The sequence below is a fragment of the Rhodnius prolixus genome, unplaced genomic scaffold, assembly GCF_049639745.1.
Source record: "Rhodnius prolixus isolate KJV_2025 unplaced genomic scaffold, Rpr scaffold_2, whole genome shotgun sequence".
Taxonomy (NCBI): Eukaryota; Metazoa; Arthropoda; class Insecta; order Hemiptera; family Reduviidae; genus Rhodnius; species Rhodnius prolixus.
The window spans coordinates 28559394-28581893 of record NW_027411592.1 but is presented as its reverse complement, the minus strand read 5'-3'; the positions used below and the strand labels follow the sequence as shown (position 1 = coordinate 28581893).

Genomic DNA, 22500 nt, shown 5'->3' with positions numbered 1-22500 from the left:
AGCCTGTGCAGGTTTGGGAAAAATAAATCATAATAATTGAATTTACATTTAATTTGCAAATTTGAGGGCAGAAAGTTCACGATAGCTATATTTCTTGATTAGCTATCGCATTTAACACCGTTTGGCACTCTGGACCACTTTACAAACTTTGGAAGACATACGCACCTATTTGCATCACTCAAAATATGCTATCCTCTTTACAAAATAAAACTCTCCAGCTGAGACACAACAATATTTTCAGAATTAGATTGAACATTCTTGGAGGATTGTCTCAAAAAGCTATCATGAGCCCTATTCCTTAACTCAACTACATACTTGGACGATACAACGTTAGGCTCTCGCGCATAGATAATAAACAAAAGCATCACCGAGCTTACATCAACTAATCTTATAAGAATCTAGTTTCCAAAATAAAAACAATATAAACCAATCCAAAACAGGAGCAAAGGTTCAGAGTGAAGGACTTCCTTTCTTACAATTAAAAATCCAGTCATTTCCTGGAATCAGAAAAAACAAGGAGCACGCTATCTAGGCGTAACTCGACGCAAGACTCGCCCGGAAGTAACAGATCAACATTCCTTCTCAAACAATTCTACACCGTGCAAGACATTCCTTAGACTTCAAACAACTTACGCCCGCCATTCTAAATTACAGCAAACAATAAAATGGCGAAACAACTAAACGAAAAAGTACATTTAGCCCCTTGGTTTGCCAGAAACTCACAAATTCATGGTGAACTCGATTTGCAAAATATTCGCCCACACATTACTAAACTAAACGACAACTACTTCTCATCCCTTCCTATCAGCTACTCAGAACCATAGAGGCAAGCCTGTGTCTCCAAAAAGATGGAATCCTAGACTTTATTAAGTTCTTGTTTACTTTATATACACATCTTTATGAGTATGTGTAAAGCACTATGAGAGCTGGACCGTGTTGGTATTTTATAAATATTTAATAATAAATTGAATATTCATCACTGTGTCTGGGCACTGTTTACAGGTTTAAATGTTGGAATCATATACCAAAATGAGTGTCTTAGAAAGTGTTTTGAACTTTAGAAAAGGAAGCTGAAAGCAAGGTAGCTGATTATGCGCAATCTCGGAACGTTACCTTCTGCTACTGAGCAGTGCAGCCTCTCCAACCCAACCCGCACAGCGAAGAGGTTAAAGTTTAAACCATTTGGGAAGTCTCAGCGTCTTCTTCGCTGAATCATCTCGGATTAGTTGCGTCGTCTTCCAGTCAACGGCGTCTTTCTTTTTTTTTTTCTCCTTTCATTTCGATGGTAAATAATTTGGGTTTCTTTTTGCACATCAAAAGGGACCTTCAAAGCAATTGCACTCGGCCTATTTTTGAGCGGTTTTGTAGCTTTTTTAGATATTCATGCGTAATTTTCTTCGAAGCAGGTTGGTAATATTCGCCAGAAAGCTGTGATTTGTATTAGCAGTGCTCTGAAGCAATCATTCTATATAGCAGCTGCTAATAGGTCCTTATTATAGGCCTAACTCCACGTGTGGCAAGGTGGCTTTCCTGTTGATTCTGGGCAGCATATGCTGACTTCCAGTCCGTAGCAAAATAAACAGTTTCACAAAGACTACAGTGATTAAACGCTCTTTCGGGCAATTCGTGCTTGTGTTTAACTGTTGATAGCCCATAAAATGTACAACTGCGTTTTTCTTCAGAGGTTTTACAAGAAGAATTTATGGACTTTTGTAAAAGCTAAGTATTTTTCTTCAAAACATCGGCTGAATTTTTCTGGCTTTTTGAAGATCTTTGAAGTAAATACAGGCGGCTGATATAGAGGTTTATCTAATGTTGTCTGTTATTTTCGATCATATCTGTTGGGATATGACATTAAATTGTTCTTCTCAAAAAACCGCCGAGCCAGCAAGTAACGCAGCAATCAAACTTGAACTATTCAGACTGATATTTGTATAAATTCTCTATACTTATGACACCTCTTAAGTATTTTAAAAGTCATTCAGGTATTTTCTGAATAATATTGATTTCTTTTTATTCATACGCTTCTACTAATGGAATATTCTTGGTCAAACCAAGGGGTTAGATTAGATTAGTTCATGTACAGATCAAAGAGTCAGGGGAGAGAAGAGAATGCATTCGGTGGTGCAACAACTCACACACTGGGATGCAATAATTTCCAAACAAGGAAAGGTCTATGAGGAAAACATTTTATAAATTGATCGTCATCACAGTTCAAGAGGGCAACATTAAATAAGCGCAATTTCAGAAGATAGACTAAACTAAAAAAGGATTTTTTTACTATTAAATTTGTGCAATAGTAACTGGCAGTTTTGATATGTTGTTTGGTCAGCAACGTTCTCTGTAGATTAAAACTCCATTTGGAGGAGAGTATTACCCACACTGTGTACATCTTTATAATGATCTGTGTTCATTCAAAACTTCAGGCCAACATAATAATTTAATATGTCGGTTGTAGAAAGCTAAGAACACATGGTACAATTATTAGAAATACTCTTGATTTTTGTTTTTTTTTTAATTTTTCGATTATTTTTGACCGCGTCACTTTGAGGGTCAACGGCAGCATCCATAGCTCGGTAAAAAGCATCTGGCGAAAATAGTATTGCTACGAAACTCCTAAAAACTAAAGTCACTGAATTACAATAATTAAGAAAGCTCATAAACTGGTTTCAGAGATTCGGTTACAAGAAAATAAGTCAAGGTTAAGGAAGATAGGACTTGATGTCTTAAGAAAATTTTAAATTTATTCAATTTTTAGAGAAAACCATTTTGTAAGGCGGCGAAAATTCAGCCAGCAATTCTGCGCTTAAAAATGCCACATTCTTCCGTACCTGCGCTAGACTTCAAATTAGGCAATCGGCAAGATGCCCTTCCACCATTAGCAAGAGGTTCTCGATCCCAATAGCCGATGGGCCTAAATGTCAGAAAAAACGAAAAAGAAACGTAAAGGAGTAAACATATTCTAATTATTGCAACATTTACAACACAGTTCTTAAATTTTGAAAACTTATTGTGTGCAGTAAAACCAAATAAGGAAATGTAATGTAACCACTGAATTGCATAAAACCAACAAGCTTCAACATCTTATTATTACAAAGTTCATTACTGTCACATATTCATGGAAGTTTTATTGCTTGATTTGTTTTATTATTATGCGTACCTCAATTTTTTGTTATTACCTTCCTTAGTTTAATGTATTCAAGTTAGTTCTTAGAGCTTTCACAACTACTCTTATTTAATATAAATGAATCGTATAAGGAAAACGTAGATGATGTTGAAATTTAGTGTAACAAATTTCGAATCACCACAAGAAGGCTTTGTTCAATGAGCTGGCCTACTGATGGTTAGGGAACGGATTGAGTCAGCCAGGAGAAATAATCAATCTACTCAGAGTACAATCAACAGAAATAAGATTCCCATAAGTGATCCTCTTAGAACATGGGGAAGAATCAAGTATTGGAGTTCAAATTAAGTACACAGTAGCGGAAGCGTACCAAGAATATTTGTCGGTGGAGGGTTTTGGTTTCAGAAGTAAATGAAATAATTTTTCATTTCAAAACAATTCTTTCATCTGAGATTCGACGCAATCACTTTCTTAATAAGATTGTGTCTGAGAATATGATTACAAATAATTTAGGCAACAATATCTATCTTCTTTAGGTGCAACCTGCGGCGGAGTAACGTTTTTGTGCAACCCGAGGTCACAAATGACCAAGAATATATAAATTCAGTAATACATAAATAAATAATATTAATAATAAAGTATTTGCATAAAGTAATTGCTTCATAAATGAAAATAAAGGTAGAAGACAGTTTTAATTCAAAACTTTTGCTTGTTTCTATGAATCATTTAGAAGGGTATTAAAAATAAAAAATACATTTCATACTCATCCTTGTTATAATATACTAAGCTAAAATTAGGTTCCATTAGTTATTATAATAGACACAATATCCTTACGTCGGACCATAACATATCAGATGCCTCTACGAATAACAATACAATATGATATTCTTTAAATTTAATATCAGATCTGGGTTGTTGGGAAAAAATTAACAGTTATAAAAGAGGATTTGTCCTACCTTACAAAGAAAATTTGGGAATTTTATCTTTTATAGTAAAAGAGAAAAAAATTGTCAAAGTTGGGTGTTTTTCAATGTTACCCTTTTTCGTGCACTTTTTGACGATCAACTCTTATACAACTGTCCTACCGGACAGTTTTAATTGTCAGATTGTTCTTCTCTTGCAAAGGAATTTGCGATTCCTGTAGAAGTATTGATACTTAGCCATAGAAAGACAAACCAATACCATATCGATTACCAAATTATTAATTTCTTTAATTTTCAAGTCATAAATTTGTGCTTAGAATGGACCTAAGTGATAAAACTGAAATATCTTCAAAGTCAGAGACCAGAGACGCACAAGATTTTGAAGTCTAAGGCCCAGAATTGCCGAAGTGCCGAACTAACGTGACTCCCATTGTCCTTCTAAAGCTTTTTTACTATAATAAAGTTATTGATGAAAAATAATTTACATCCTTCACCTTAAAAAATTATTACTGATATACGATACTCGTAGATTGTTTCACTATTATAACAATTTAGTACAAAAAATAATAAACGATAATCGCCGGTGTAAAAACTTCAAATTTCAAATCTGATGAGAAACACTCAGTGTTCGGATTAACTGCAACTTTCTCTTCCTGCAATTCTCAAGGAAATTCTAAATAACGAATTTGGTTAAAATTTAAAATGTTTTTAACGTAAAAGTATTTGGTAGGAATTAGAGCTTTTAGAACTTTTTAGCTAAGATTTGGAATGGATTTAAAACCACGTTGTGGGCGCTTTGGTCTTGAGCTCTCCTCTCCCATCGAATCCGACAAACATATTGCTGAACTTTCCAAAAAGAAATTCTATAGAGAACATCTTAGTTTGGAATAAAGTACTGTAGGTTATGCCAGAGCAGAATTAGTAAAACGCTGAAAAAAAATATTTTAACCTTTTTCCAGCTGCATTCAAAAAAACATAGAAACCTCAAGACATGATATTATACAGATTGGAAATTCTAGTATGACTTTTAATGAGGCTAGATCAAGTACAGATGCAAACCATTAAATTGTTCAGAAGGGTCTCTTTAGAGAGAAACCTAAAGTTGAAGTTCATAAGAGTCGCCAAGAAATCAATATTTCTGCCAATGATGGGCCTTCATTAGCAATAAAGATACTTAGGTTTAAAGAAAAATCGATGGAGCCATTTTCGTGAAAATGAAAACCAAAACATCCAATCCGAAAAGATCCAAATGAATTACCAACATTGAGCTGCCTTTTTTGTCTTTTCGTTTTGTAAAATATTCTGATCCAAACTCACAGATCCTGACTGGTCAGGTTATTTGAAAAATTTTCCCCAAAATTTAAATAAAAATATAAACGATAAAGTATTTAAAAAGTTAGAATTGGAAAAAATGTGTAATAATTTCATCAGCAGAAGATATAAAAAAAGGTAAAATAATTCTTAAAAATAAGGTTAACTCGTTATGAAATAAGTTTAAAATGTAGGCCATAGATATGGTAATTCTTTTACCTCTCCTTTATCATGGTGAAGAAGTTATCTTTCTGTTAAAAGAAATCTGACAATCTAAAAGAAACGTTTTTTAAAGAAACAAGCAAAAATACTATAATTAATGTCATTACGTGCAATTACAAATAAATTTCTCTGATTACTGGAATCCTAAAAAAAAAAAATGACATTTTAATCATTGGTTTCAAGAGTTAAGAAGTGTCTGTTAATAACAAAGAAGAAATTGTTGTGATACATGCACCACACTCTTGGGAGCGTGTCACGACGAGCGGTCGGTCATCAAAGACGATAATTACTGTTGGTTACCGGCTACCGGTTTCATGTATTGTTTCCTTCCGCTTTAGTACTATAGTGAATGAACTTCATTTTTCATTAACCAATACTATACTTCTTTTATTTCCTACATGAATTCCTCTTTATTGCATCTTTTTGAATTTTTTTAGTTTGAGCGTAACCATTATTATCTCATTTATCAAGCGATATCTAAGTGAGTTGTCATGGCAACAAAAGGAAATTTAGCATCTAGCGATATAAACTACTTTAAGTTACCTCCAAGTACATTTTATTACCGCACCGAGTAAGAGGGACCATTGTGATCACATCAAATAGTTTAAATTGAGTTATAACCAGAAATGTTAGTTTGACAGCAATTAGGGGCTTATTCCAAAAAAGTATTTATTACAAATCGCCATTATATATTTGTGTATGTGTGGTTAGCGAAACTGTAAATGAAAAAATTATGAAAAGTGCAAAATATTGTAAATTCCATCTTTTTTTAGAAAAAGAGAAAAAAAGATGGGTGTCATTCAACATTCTGCTTTATCGTGCAGTTTTTGACGAGATCAACCCTTTTACTACCAATATGTTGGATTTTTTCCATCTCTCGTAAACAATAATGGTATGTGCAAACAAAACCAAAACCATAAATAATAATAACACTCATACAACCAACTGTTTTAATTTATTTTAAGTTTCACTGTAAAACCCGACAGAAATCATTTGGATAAATTCAGCAATCGGATTTGCTTTCTCTTTGTATCTGAATAAGTTTTCGAAAGACAATGAGGATGGATAGCTGAGCTTAGCAGAGCCATTTCAGTGTATTGTACTGATTTATCAACAATGTTTTTTTTTTTTTGGCGTTTATTTTGGCTACAATCAGCGCGTTGGCGCTATAAGTAACAGTGATCACAGAAACAACGAAGCAAACGAGTGGAGAAGTTATCCAGTGGTAACACTCCAAAACATTATATGGTTAGTCACTCCCTTCACTTGAGAGGAGTTCACGAGGCCAATGTCTTTTAAGACGTCTTGTCCGGGTTGTCAGGAAGAGTTCTACAAGAAATATTTTGAGCTAGAGGATTTGTATGAGATTGCAGGCTGAAATAGAATTTTCTGTATCGTGTTTTAGCAACTTGTGTGACAAAAGGAATGTTAAGGTCAGTGTGTACAGTCAGGTTGGAGACATAAAATGGAGCGTTTACCATAGTTCGAAATATTTTAGATTGTAGCGATTGAATCCTTTGGAGATTGGAACGTTTGGTTGAACCCCACAGCTCTATTCCATTGGCCCAGATGGGTTTCAGAATAGAAGTATAAATCAGTCTTTTGTTGTCCAGAGAGAGTTTAGCTCTATCGTCCAAGAGTCTTTTAAGTAGTCGATAGCGTCTGTTCAGTTCTGTTCTTTTAAGTCTAGTGTAGGGGTTCCAAGAAAGTCTTCGGTCTAAGTAAAGCCCAAGGTAGCGGGCAACGTTTACTACTGGTAGAGATGTTAGGTTATAGAAGACTGGAGGAAGAGTAATGCGACGAAGAGTGAAGGTGATGTTTTGAGACTTAGTTACATTAAGCTTTATAGCCCATCTCTTGAACCACTGTATCAACAATTAAATATTTTTAAAGATTAAATACCTTTCCTAAATTCTAAAAAAAAAGTTGGCTGTCTGGAAAGGCTCTTTTTTAATGGAATCTTTAATGTGAACTTGTATAATATTGAAGGTAACTAGTTTTGATTACGAATTCTAAGTGTTTAGCTTTATTATTATTTGTATTTAATTTAGTAAACTCAGATCTCTGCATTTTGTTTGATTACAATAACACATTTTAAAGATAAAAATTTTACGAATTCGTTTCATATTAAAACAAAGGAGAAATGTTAGGTTACATTACCGTAAAATGTCAGGTTAGAGGCCACAACATTCCCCGTCTTCCAAGTACAATGTATGGTCTAAGCAAAAAAAAAATTGCATGTAAATGTCATCAAGAGGGAAAATAAAAATGAAATTTCTTGAAAAACATGTGAGAATAAACTTTTTGTAGATTTTCTTCAATTTTGTATTTATTATTATTTATTTATAATTTTCTTTTGAGGCGCGACAACATCTGAGGCGTGAACAGTGTTCTCTCTTTGTAGAAATCACTCTCCATCACCGGAAAATAAGCTGTAAGAAGCTGCTAGGAAGAGAAATCTAAGGGCCAGCAACTGCATTCGGGATCTTCGCGTTGGAATCCAGTATACGCTAACCACCGAGCTAGTCCCTTCTGTATATTTTTATTTAAGGCGCATCATCATCTAAGCTTACTAAAATCCAGAGCCTTCGCAGAGCATTGATGGCCTTTGGAAAAGAAAGCATTGCCCTTAGCCGAACCATGAGCTATAGAGCCTCATGAAAAACTGTAGCTCAGAGAAAGTTTAATGGCTGCACATCATATCATGATCAATATTTCCCAAACTTATTCAATAGAACTTCTAGGTTTATCAGTGAGTGATTAGTATCCACTCTGATTGGTTGGGCTTAAAACAGTATTAGTGTCTGCTTGCCAAATGTTTCGAAATGGGTTTGTGTCCTCCTCAACAGCAGCAGAGTGGAGTAATATTCTCATCTGGTTACAATTAGGCCTGTTGGCGGTGCCTTGTTGATTAGTTTAACTGGATCTTGAGATTGTGATGTTCAATGTACTGTTGAGTGTTGTCAGTTTAAGTCGCACGTATAGTTTACTTCTTATATGGTACAAAAATGAAACCATGTACATCTCAATGAAACAATGTTTCATTGAGATGTAGATGTGCAGGCTGAAAATGTATCTTATAATTTAAATTTTATCAAATTTCGCTTGTAATATTTTCGTTCAGCGTGCATATTTGACAATTTTCTATTTTTATCAAATAAACAGATCAAAATGATTCGCTGGCCTGATCGCCGGGACCGTCTTCAAAAACGAGTCACAGAATACCTTATTGCTTACATCAATAATTCACAGATTTTCCTTTGCTTTGAATTAGCTGAGCCGCCATTAATTTTTATTTTGCAATAATAAAAAATACAAGGCGCGTTATTTGAAAGTTAAATGATTAAATTAATGCACCGATTTCATTAACTTCTTTTTATCGAGTTTGTAGATTCATTCTGGAATATTTTGTTCTCTCTGACCCGTCGCTGGGTTATAACCTCAAGATATTTGTAATCTTCAGTTTCTTCACATGTAGTAGCCATATTAACGAAACGTTTAACCTGTAACTAGTATAAATTCAGTTAAGGTATGTAAAGATGAAGTAATATATATACACCAAGAGGTATGATTATTGTAAAGCTTGTAATGTAATTGATGTAACAATATTATATGACTTCAAATGTAATAACTTCAATAATTTTGTTGTTACAGATGGCTGGTATTTCTTTAATTTCATTAAAAGAAAGAAACACGAAGGATAGGGAGAGTGAAGGATGGAAGATATAGGAGAAGATGAAGAAGATTCCCTTCCACCTCACAAATAATAGTTAACGAAAAGTACGGGAGGGGGTAGAGATGTGTACCTTACTATATATTACAGTGAGTTAGTATGTCGACCAAATCTTCTTTAAATCTTTCTCTTTTTATCAACAAGTGTTCTAGTTAGCAGCATTGTCTACATCACAACAATGAGGCCGCTCTGTACGACTGCCATCTTTTCGGTTAGTAAAGCAATTCATTTCATTTAATTCATTCATGTCACAACAGGATTCTCTTCTTTTTGGTTACATCCGAGAAATTCACGCTAACTTCAATTTTAGGTAATTAAATCAACTCGTGCGTGAATAACTGAAAATCAAAAATCTGAAATCCGGCCTGTGGAGTACTGTAGAGTTACATATATCCTAAAGTACTATTTCGAAAAACCTGCTCGGTTTGTTTGTTTTTCACTTTAGTTAAGATCATTCAAATTTTAATAATTGAATTTTCATTCGAAGTATCGTTTTAATGGCTCCTGAGTTGAAAATAAGTAGTTTTCAAGAAATGGTCGGAACAAAATGTCTCAAAATACGAAAAATCGCAGGATACTATACAGGATTTTGTTAACCGATCTCCCGGAAAACCTTCTTCGATGAGTGGATTTTTCCTTTTTTTATTATTTTTTTTATTTTAATCTTTCAAAAATGGCCCAATCTTTATTTCCTTTGAACCTTACATTCTTGTTTTATCCATATAGTTCCAAAAATGTTGTTTTTAACATTTCTCAAAAGAAATTCGATTTAAGGTATTTCTGAGAGAGGAGAGTGGTTAGCTTCCCCCAAATATATTTTTCAATATATTATTCTTTCCTGTGACTGGTATTATTAAAGGGGGCTAAATTTGTAACCAAAATTTCGAGTTTGAAGCCATTTGCACAAGCGAAAGAACCATTTTAGTGAACGGCTTTTTCATTTTTCTGTGATTTTTTTTTTTCGAATGAGGTCACAACAATTCTCTCCAAATTTGTATGGAATTAGTTTAAGTAGATCTATAATTTTTTATCTGGTTTATTCTAGAGAACCTATTTTTTTATTCTACAGACATTTCCAACTAATAACCAGCTTCTGTGAATGCTACGCCAAACTAACAGCTTGAATCATGTAACTTGGATGTTGTTTAATAAGGATATTAATAATTGTCCAGATACTATGGTGTACCTTCACGTTTCATTAGTTCACTAAAATTGTCCGGTTGATACTAAGAGGCAAGAGACTTCTTTTTTTCAATTCTAACTCGATAATTAACTAAGTTTTTTATTTAATATTTTATCGAGATATTTCTGTAATTATTTAAATAGACAGTTATAACTCCGTTCTGCAGTTCTATGGAGGAGAGACAGTAATCAGCGTCTTGACCTATCATGTAGTTGAATGAACTGTTTGTCAAAACATAGCCTTGATATGCCACTTTGGTCACCTTATATACTGATTACTTGACGTTCTCTGTTTGATATGTAACTGTATTTATTTGAAGTTTGCTCGTACGTGTTGATTTAAAAATGGTAACAAAGGGTCAATAGAATTTTGAAATTGAAGGATTACTTTAAAAACAGTCTTGATCAATAGCTGTAACTCGAGAACATTGTAAACTTTAGACATAATTTCAAAGAAGGTTTTATGAGACAAAGTCTGTTACTACTGTTTCAAAAGAAGCTGCATCCTCTACCTAGCGCTCGGAAACATGTGAGCGGGTTAGGAATGGCCGAAATGTACAGCAATCAATCACCATGTTTCATCACTTATTTTCATATACTTATAATCTGAATCAGTCAAAACTTTTGTTATATCCTTATTCTATCGTGCAAAGTCTATGCTAAAATGGGGTGCCTGTGAGCGACGAGCGATTGCGTTACGATGACCAAAAACAACAAGGTTGGTAATTGCGTACGATTTTTCCCTAGTTAAGTAACATTGTCGAATTTAAAGCGTTTTTTCATATGGAACTATTTCAGTTACATTAAAGTTATTAAGTAGAGAAATAAAAACTTTTTTCAGCACTTTACGCTGCCTTAAATTAGAGGTAGTCTTTTCAAATATCGTGGTTTGCTCAAATAAAAATAACTAGTTAATTTTTTATAAGTAATTGCCAACTTTTCGACAAATAAATTCTCTTTTCAAGGCAAGTATAGAATATTTAATGTTATAACTCTCAGCAAACGGTTTTTTCTTCCAAACTAACACTAGTTTTCTCGAAAATAACTTCAGTTAACAACTATGTAATGAAATTAGAGATTAAGTCGCTAGTTTCATTAATTTAACATGTTGCTATAATATTTTGTCGATTTTAAAAACTGCACGATTTCATATTTTTTAATTACTTTTAAGAAATTAAATTTGGTATTCTCAGCTTCAGAATCTGATTTCGTGTTGATAATAAATCAATCTTTGTAGAGCGGATTCGTTTTAGTCCATAAAACATTTCTTTTCTATTTGTCCACGTTGGTGGCCACATGATTACTGCGTACATGGCGAGGAAATTCCAACTTATTTGAAAATCAACACATTGCTTTGATATAAATATGAAAATAAACCACACCGCAAGTACCACATTCAGCTAGGTTATCGGCTTAGGTTAAACCTTTAATTTCAGTCACAAAGATTGCACTCGATGTTGTTAAATTTCATTTGGCGAGAAAATATTATTAACCAAACAGTTTAGGAATCAATAATAATTCTAAACTGAACAACAGGTGGTGCTTAGTGCGGCCTTGCTGTTGGTGACAGTCCTCTCCAGTCCTGTACCATCAACTTCTCCAAAACCTGCAGACGTTAAGGAAGAAGATGTAAATGAGAACTTAAATAGAACAAAAAAGCAGTAAGTGTAATCTGTAATAACTTCATAATATTAATTCATTTCTGGAATTACAAGAAAAGTGTTTAAATAATCACCATATTCATTACTTGGCAAATACTAAACTATTAGAAGTTCTTCACACAAACTCTAATCATGGCATTTTTATTAATTAAAATTAATAGATCGTTTTCATGGCTCAGAAATACACTTATTTCAGTGCCAGGGTAACCACTATTTCTTCAGGAAATTTTACCTTCCCTCAAGTTGGGCGAACTTCTGATTATCCATAGGAATTTTGAAAAGGTGCAATTTAATTAGAATTTATAAATAAAATCCTAATAATAAATTCTTACTGTCCGAAGAACTTCTTATCAGCAATGGAAGGTGTCGATTTTTTCTTTAACTTCTGACACATGAACGGATTCCGAATCTTTCTTTAGTCACTCTTCAAAACATATTCAAGACAAAGCCATTCTTTATTTAGATTTTTGTTGTTTAAGGGCACTCAATCTATAATATAAGTTCTTATACTCGAAAAATCGTTTAATAAGAAAACGTGAAATTCCTTCATTCATGCTCAATTTTCAAAATCATGTTTTCTCTGGACATTTTCCTTGTGATCCCTTCAACCTAAAAAAACTAAAATTAAAAGGGAATTTCATCACAGGGCATTTCTGAACTTCTGGGTCGGGTTAAGTCCCTTCATCGCAGTGACGTTTCAGTGTAGTGTGCAGTTTTGTTATCTGTATATCTAGGGTGCGTTCCACTTGGCGACCACAACGACCAAAACATACTTTCAGGCGTTCCACTTGGCGACCGCGGTCGTTGTTGTCGTGGCGAAAACGTCACTAATTACGTCATTATTTTCGCCCACACAACGACCACAACGCCCCACCTTAAAAGCTGGGTCGAAGTGGCGTTCAGAGTTGGCGCAATTTTTAAAACAAAATTTGGCGACCGAAAAAATTATCTCATGTCAATGAAAGTATTATTTCATGTAAATAATATAATGTGTTTCTCGAAAGTCGACAAAAAATAAATAAATAAATAATTACTTATCCCTTTACATACTAAATCACTGAATAACGCAAAATCATTTACCTGAAATAACTTTTAAATTCTTCATTTGAATAAAGATCAATTACTCTGATAGCTAATAATACGTGGCCTAAGTTTTCGCTTTTTATCATTGCGATTTTGTAAAATTGCATTCCACTCTTCATCGGAACTAGATAAAGAACTTTCTAAAGCATTATTAATAAATATCCAACTGTTGCCACAAAAGACACTTTAATTTTATTTAAACGTAAATTTTATAAATACTCCAAAATGCAATATAAAAAATTGAATTATATATATTCTTTTAATATAAGTCAACTTTACCAATAATTAATAAAGTTTATTATAACTGCTTATAAATGGGGTTTAAATTAATAAATAACCTCTTCAAGCTTCTAACTTATTTTCGAAGCCGCCATATGTAATGTTTACATGAACGGTTAAAACGCCCACAGACCATTCCACTTGGGTTTTCGATCGCAACGCTCACAAGCAAGTGGAACGGGCAAAATCGCGGTCGTGGTCGTGGTCGTTGTGGTCGCCAAGTGGAACGCACCCCTAGTGTTAGGTAATACAGAGGTTATAAACGCGCACTTGTGTCTTTGAGGTCACAAGTTCAAAGCTTGTAAAACAACTGAACTTAATAGAAGTCGGAAAAATGGTAATAGTAAAGTACTTCCGCCATGGTACTTTACTGCGTAATTAAAAAATATACAATAAATAGATTTCAAAATGAAATCTGCCTTAATTGAAAATTAAGCGAGGACTCTATTAAGATTTGTAAATTTATTTTTCGCATATAATTCTGCAACGTGGACTATTTCCAGAATTTGCCTGAAGTAATTACTTTCAATGGAACAAATGCGACATCAATTTCATTTAAAAGTTTCCTTAAAACAGTAATTTAGGTCTATATCTCGTGTAGTCCAACAATACGCCTTAATCAACTAGTTAATCAGATAAAAATCGAAAGTTTCTCCAATGGAGCAATTTCCTAGACACTCCTTCTCAGAGAGCTTTCTTCCAACGAGGAAATCCTTACTGGCTTACTTTCCTCGGCGGAATTTGATGTGATGCAGAGATGTTAACGCGTTCTTACTGATTATTAAAATTACATAAATATCTGGTGTGAATCATTCATAACCTTACTTTTTTATAACAAATTTCTTCAGATTTCTGATCACTTCGAAACCCATATTATGCTTTATTAAGTAGCCCTGCATCGTGGAAAGATAGTTAGTTCATTTTAGCGAAATGTACCCTCTTCTCTCCCATGGTCTTTTAGAATCAATAATTTCGAAAAATAACAGACAACAACATATCAGACAATGACAAGTATAGTTTGTGTACTTAAATTTAAATTAAGCCTCCATTTGTCATAGAAATTCGCTAAAATGTTAACATCCTGCTTAAATCATGATTTGCTTAAATCATTTCAGTATGTCGCATTTGTATCAAATGGCGGATTTCGGTCGATACTTTTTCATCGAAAGCAACATCAAAACCAAAAAAGAAGTACTAAGTTTGAAGTAAAAAGATGTTTAAACCTTTGTTTTTCTGCGTTCAGATGAACACTTACCCACCATCCCTAAAAACATTTCTTCTCCACTTGCGCCTGATAATGGAAGGTATTTCTCTATTCAGGGGACCACAAAACGTCTTTAAACGATGAAAACTAGTATTAATTCTGGTGGGCTTTACGTCCGACTGCAGTTCAAGTGTCGTGATCGGAGTTCGATAGTTAACATACTTTACTTTTCATTAGCACATTAAATAAAATGCAAGGCCAAGACCGGGATCAACCCCAGACTACTCTACAGCTTTGAGGCCTCTAATCACTTCATTGACCTATCCTCTTGAAAACTCTTCTTTTCTATCCAATCTATACCTTCGTCCACCTCCTGGAGAGATTATATCTCTCTATGACAGAACTTAACCAACTCCTTCCTCCTTCTCGAATCCATTCCTCTTTTTTTTCTGGAAAAATTTTGTTAATAAAAGTTTAAGAAAATTCTTTAATTAAAAATGAACAGTCCTTCAGTGGTTAATTTTCTGACCTTGCCCACCTGTTTTTTATAATTAACTTGGGAATTCCATTAGATAGATGCGACTTGAGTTCAACCCTACATAAAAAACGAGGAAAAAACCCTAGAAGGAACAAAGCATCTAGGTATTGTCAAATAAAATCTGTAAATCAAGTAGATTCATTGCTGAATAGATAGAAAGTGGATACGCAGAAGGAAAATGTTTACAATGACACAACAAAAATCCAAATAATAAACATAAAATGAACTCCCCAGGTGAATTAGTACTTTTTTATTTATTTTGTACACCTGATAACTACTTTTTTATCCATTATTTTAACTTTCACTTTCAGTTGTTAACTACCAATACCACTAAATTAATTTCTTAAATTGTGTTTAAAATTCCAGTGTTGCATCATAGTTGTAGACATAAATTCTACTGCGCACCAATCGTATTGTGTACACAAATTGGTTATTATTCACTATAAGTTTGACTCAACTAATAATGCAACAAACAATCCCATGTTTTTAATGGAAACTCCAGAACTATTTAGTATTCAATTTTTACTGTTCATAGATTTAGATTTAGATTTTGAAAGGCGGGACGGGACCTATGCCCCACGGCACCGCAGCCACAAGAAGCTTATTGTACCTTCCCTATAAGTCTAGTAGATGAAACCTCCCCTTCTAAGAAGGTTGAGGGCTTTTCCTACCAGTTCTTTCTGCGCTATATTGGTCTCAAGGAACCAAAGATGTCGTAGCGCAATCTCCCGATTGCAACGCAATCGTATAACAGGTGAGAGGCCGCCTCCTCCTCTAACTGACACAGTCTGTACCACGGTTCCGAGCTAATAAGCCCCACCTTGTGCAGATGTTTTCTGAACCTACCGTGCCCTGTGAATAGGCCTGTAATCAGAGTAATCTGATTTCTGCCCTAGCCTAGAGTTCTTTGTTTACTCACTCTTGCTGTGTTTGACCCCAGGAAGCATCCAGTAAATTTCATGTTCTATCCAGATCCAATCTCTGAGATCCTCACGAACTGCACCCCTAGTGATCCCCAGGACTGGTTCCGGGCCAATGAAAGGAGTACTAGCTCCATTTCTGCCCCACTGATCAGCTATTTCATTCCCTACTGCTCATAACACACCTTAAATCTTCTCCAAAGGGAAGAGATTAGCTCAGTCAAATCCAGTTGATAGCTCTTAGATGTTTCCGTTTTGACTAGCTTCTTACCGTCTGTTGATGGTCAGTGTTGTCTGCATTGAAAGAACACTGAAAAAAGCTCCGGGTGCCCATGAAGTCAGGTGTTGACGTGCCTTAAACCTTATAAAAATGGAGCAAAAACAAAAGGTGTAAAAGTTAAATACAAATCGTTTTCAATTAACTGAAGGTTCAGAGAGAAGGAAAGATCATTTACAGAATACTCTATTTATGATCAAATTTCAAATATTGATCTAATTAAAACTTATTAACAACTGATTAATCGATAGGATCGGAGTCACCATGATTAAAAGGGCATCCTTCTCATTCACTTCATCGGTGTACTTAGTAAGCCAACTGATGAAGGCCATCCGTCAAGATTCTCATTCAAATCTCTCGAGCCTTGTACTTTAAACATTATTAGTGATCTGATTACCAGCTGCCAACAGTTGAAAACTATTGTAAATAGATTTTTTTTAAAAAAAAAAGACAACCATTTAAAACTGAATGCCTTTCTTTTAGAATTGTTTGAATAATTATTTGAATGACATTCTGTAACTGTTTGTCAGACAACAATAGATACCCCTCGCTGTGTATGAACTAATTTAATGCTAACGAACACACAATCAGTTTCAGTTACACTTCCTCATAAAAATGTGCGAAAGTGGTAAAGTTTGGGTGACACTTTCACTAAACTTTGGCATCATTTTTCAACAAATACACTATTGATTTCTGTTACATAATTGACATTGTGATGATTTCCAGTTTTCCTTTGTAATGTGAGATTTTATATCACAAATACGGAAAGAAAATTTAAGAACAACTGCAGTTATACTAGCTTTCTACGCGGATGAAATCGCTGTTTCTTCCTGGAGAGCGGATACAATAGTTAGCCAATTAAATAAGGCAATATTTTCCATTAAACAATTTTATATGTGAAAGATCAGTATAAACCAATTCCAATTCGAGGATTCTCTGTTTACCAGTTTTTGGGCAGCGAAGTATCGTCATGTCGGTTCAGAGGTGATGCCTTGGTTAACCACAGTACAAAGGAGTTTTTCTCATCCAAAAACTTCCGTTTATTCCCAATAAGGGATGTAATACACTGCAGCAAAGTTGCCATTTGTAAACCAGATCCTTGGTCTGTGCGGAGTCCATGCTGCCCTGCAGATAAATTTTATTTAAGTTCTGTTTATCATATACCACATACAATAAAATTGTTCACATGCAGTGGTTAGATCAATGGATTGTATGTATCTCCTGGAGCTTGGCTTGTTGAACTATCGTTTAAGCAGGTGATACAAAATAAGTTCCTCAGATTGGAAACGTCTTCTCCTACTTACACGTATTACGGTCCTCCACATCGGTACTGAAACACGAAGTACGTTGCTCTGTAATTAATGTTTCCATGGAGAATTTTCCGAAACGTGAAGACTTACGTGAAGGTTACGATCTTTGTAGAGAGACAGAGAAAGAGATTTTTTGTTTTTTTGGTTAATTTTCTCAAACTAAAAATTTAGAATAAATTTTTATACAAATAACGAGGTGTATTGTAAGGTTAAAATTTAGCTGATTCTTTTAAGTATTTAAAGTGACCATACCCGTGCACGATTAGCATTTCTATTGGAGAATGAATAAACACGTAGATTTCTGACTGATTCAATTTTGGAAATCCATAAAAAAATGCTATAATTCGAAATACAGCTAGCTAGTGAATGAAATATCAGGAGTCTCGAAAATTTATAAATTAAAATGGTGGTATAAAAACTTGGAAGTTACCAAGAAATCTTTTAATGGACAGAAGTTGGTGTGGGTGATCTCAAGTTCGAATCAGGCAAGTAGCTGTCCTTTATCCCTTTATCTGTTGAAAAAAGTGTTAACAGTAACGATGTGCTTCCGTCCCGTCCACGACATCTAATTGGTAGTTAGTTAGACATTAAACTCCATCATGAAAAGTATGCTATTTTGCTTGACTAATTTCATATAAGAAAATCTTGCATAGAAATGCCAATATTATTCTGGAGCGAGAGAAGTAATAAATATTTTCTTGGGGCTATGAGTTCAGCTTATAACATAGTACAACAGTGCTGGCATGATCATGCATCGCAACTTAATCAAACTTTCGCCGTAATTGAAATTGTAATTGGTCTTTTAAATATTAGCACTAGATAATTTTCACACTCTTAGTTACAATTAGTTAATAAACATCATATTAATTTAGTGCTTCATTTAACTTAACGTTTCACCTTGTACGCTTAATTGTTAATCTAATAATTGATTTGAATTTCTCGGAAGTCGTAAAATTTAGGTACTTTCTCCGCCCATTAGAAAAATTCGACATTCTTGAATTTTCAGTTTACGTATTAAAAGAGATCGAGTGATTTCGGGTAGAAGCAGGGCCATTAGAGGCCGTAACTTCCCTGTAGTTTCGAGGGTTCATCCTACATAAAACATTTATTTGTCTTTTATAACTTCTATATTTGATACACAATAACACCTCGTTAAGAAAATTGTTTTTAATAAATGAATGTTCAAGAATAATACCAAAGCCTGGGGCATTTCACAGCCTGCCATAGTTGCGCAGTTGTCCACTCCAGAAGTGATTAATGCTTAGGGTCCTAAGGCTAGACTTTCGGCCACCTCCAGGAGTTGATGGAAAGATGAGACTTTTCATTTCAAATTTTCATTTTATTATTTTATGTATTATCATTTCAAAATGTAAAACTTAATGTAACTTAAATGTTTTGCGAAGTGTGGAGTCAGAATATTCTTTCGTAAATTCCGGATAACTTAGATTACTAATTAATACTTTCCGTTTTTGCGTTTAAATTGAATTTTGGTGGACAACTGTTGGTTTCATTTAATAAGGTAGTCTGGAATCAAGGAATGGTATATTACTTAAACTGCAGGGGTGAGCGGATTAAACTCATTTGTGTTTTCTTTGTGAACTTATTATCACTTTAAACTTTTGTCTTCAAATAATACTTAATATTTATTATTTTTCAGTGCCCTTGGTGGATTTCAAAACAGAGGTGACTGGGGTCATCCGGAACCACCAAAGGGTGTGTGGAAGAAGAAACTTGTATGGAAAGAAGAATGGAAACAAGTTTGGAAGACGGTAGAAAAGCAAGTCTGGAAATCTGCTTGGAAAAAAGTGCAAATTCCAGTTTGGAAGGAACAAAAAGTGCCAATTACAAAAGAGATAAATGTGCCAGTGTCGAAAAAAATTTCAGTGCCGGTCTGGAAAGAAGTTAAAGTGCCTATCTGGAAAGAAATTCAAGTCCCAGATTGGAAGGAAATACAAGTTCCTGATTGGAAGGAGATACAAGTACCAGATTGGAAAGAGATACAGGTGCCAGACTGGGTAGAAGTCCAGGTTCCTGACTGGAAGGAGATTCAGGTACCAGACTGGAAAGAAATTCAGGTACCAGATTGGAAAGAAATTCAGGTACCAGATTGGAAGGAAGTTCAAGTGCCTGTATGGAAGAAAATTCATGTACCTGTTTGGAAAGAAATTAAAGTTCCGGTGTGGAAAGAAATCCAAGTACCGGAGTGGAAAAAGATTTGGGTGCCTGAATGGGTCAAACAACGGGTACCTGGAGAAAAAAATGTTGGCAAAGACGAACACGGATGGGAATATATATCGCATGATTTGTGGAGGAAAAAATTAATTTGGAAGCCTGTGTGGAAGAAAGTCTGGAGAACGGAAAAGAAACAAATTTGGGTACCAGAAAAGAAAATGGAATGGAAAACTGAGTGGAAAAAAATTTGGAAGACTGAAAAGAAACAGATATGGAGAACGGAAAAGAAACAGATCTGGAGAACAGAGAAAAAACAAATTTGGCGAACCGAGAAGAAACAGATCTGGAGAACCGAAAAGAAACAAATTTGGCGGACCGAGAAAAAACAGATCTGGAGGACAGAGAAGAAACAAATTTGGCGGACCGAGAAAAAACAGATCTGGAGAACCGAAAAGAAACAAATTTGGGTTCCACAAAAGAAATTAGAATGGGTAGACAAATGGATACAAGTTTGGAAAACGGAAAAAAAGGAATTTTGGGTTACTGAGAAGAAATTGATTTGGAAAGAAGAATGGAAGGAGATAAAAGTACCAGCTACGAAACATATACAGGTGCCAGAATGGAAGAAAATTTGGAAACCAGTGTGGGAAAAAGTTTGGGTACCGATCCACGACGATAGCGGGCACGGTGGTTATGGAGGCGGTGGTGGAGGATTTTTAGAAGGGGGACATGGAGATCTAGGAATTAGTGGAGGCGGTGGATATGATGTTGGTAGTGCAGGATACGGTGGGGGCGGTGGGCATGACGGAGGAGGCGGATATGGTGGGGGCGGTGGTCACGGTGGAGGTGGAGGATATGGTGGACATGATGGAGGAGGTGGATACGGTGGGGGCGGCGGTCACGGTGGAGGAGGATATGGAGGACATGATGGAGGAGGTGGATACGGTGGGGGTGGAGGTTACGGTGGAGGTGGAGGATTTGGAGGACATGATGGAGGAGGTGGATATGGTGGGGGCGGTGGTCACGGTGGAGGTGGAGGATTTGGAGGACATGATGGAGGAGGTGGATATGGTGGGGGCGGTGGCCACGGTGGAGGTGGAGGACATGATGGAGGAGGTGGATATGGTGGAGGTGGCGGTCACGGTGGAGGTGGTGGATACGGCGGAGGTGGCGGATACGGAGGGGGTGGCGGAGGTCATGGAGGTTGGGACTGATAAATAAATGTATAGTACTTAATTGCTCAAAGTCAGAATTCCATTGTAATATAGCTTGTGTATAGTACTTTTGTATTAATTCTTTGTACAGTGCGCTTTGTTTTTATATAAAAAAGAAATATTTATACTAAGCTTACTTTATTACAGATCACGATGTTCTAAGCGACTTCAAAAAGCGTACGCTGTAGAACTATCATGATCTCATCTCCATCCTTAACTCCTTACCTTTATCCTGTAGTTCTAAAGTTGTGGTGGACCGATGCTAACATACGAGTACACTCTCACACTCAGACCCGGAGACTGAAAAAACAATTTGTTCACACTCTGAGGACATTAAAACCGATATTTCCAGACGTTACACAACTTACAGGAAATAATTAATTCCGTGCTCTACATTTTGTTTTGCTCGTTGTTTTGCATTAAATTTAAACTTAAATAAAATTACGCATTTGTTAGTAAACACTTTTAGTGAAAATGACTCTTTGGAAAGAAGCATAAACCTCTACTCCACCCAAAACTATCCCAGATTGATTTTTTGGGGGAAAATATAAAAACATAGATCTCAATGCACCCAATCAGAACAACAAGTTTAAGAAAAATTTAGGAACTATTTTTCTTAAATTCTCTAAAAACTATAAAATTGATTCAGTAAAGAGGTTCTAATATTGAGGTTGAGATACTTTTGGAACCTAAACGTAGAGTTTATAGAATAAGCTCGTCTAGATGAGTCATATTTGCTGTAGATACACAAAGTAAATAAGCGTCTCAGAAGATGGCTATAACAGTCAATTTGCAGAACCATTACAATTCTAATAATTGCCAGCTACATTCCGTGTTCTTTCTTTAACCAGGTTTGTAAATAAAACGAATTATCTGATATTGTGTAACCGCCACATCTCTGAAACGGAAATATCTCAGAGTTTCAGCTTGATACATTGTATATCAAGAGCAAGGGAAATCAACTAGAAATAGTTAAGTTGCAAATACCACTTGATTAATTTCAATGTTTTGCGATTCGTGATATACCTCTTTGCTGAACAGATTTCTCACTTTTTTGAAATGTTCACAAAAAAGATTCCGAAGTATTTCCAAACCATTCTGTTGTCTCATGCAACAGAAGTAAAACTATATATGGCTATAATTATTCGGATAGTGACTTTGAAGTACTTACATTATCCTACATATCGGACGAGGTATATCCCATACGGGAATGTAGGACATCGCACAGTTTATAAGAGCGAGGTTTATAGAATAGTTAACCGCATCATACTGCCGCGACAACTAAGAATAGGAGTGCTAAAGGATCTGCATGCAGGACACCAGGGTATGAGCAAGATGAAATCTCTA

At 35.0% G+C, this 22500-nt stretch overlaps 1 protein-coding gene across 1 annotated transcript; it reads left to right on the top strand.

The window, feature by feature from the left end:
* Positions 1–9165: 9165 nt before the first annotated feature.
* Positions 9166–21153, top strand: LOC141450190 (uncharacterized). Its single transcript, XM_074120345.1, has 3 exons — positions 9166–9524; positions 12032–12156; positions 19425–21153. Exons 1-3 carry the CDS (start codon positions 9492–9494, stop codon positions 21151–21153), a joined length of 1887 nt encoding a protein of 628 aa, XP_073976446.1. The 5' UTR covers positions 9166–9491.
* Positions 21154–22500: the final 1347 nt, after the last annotated feature.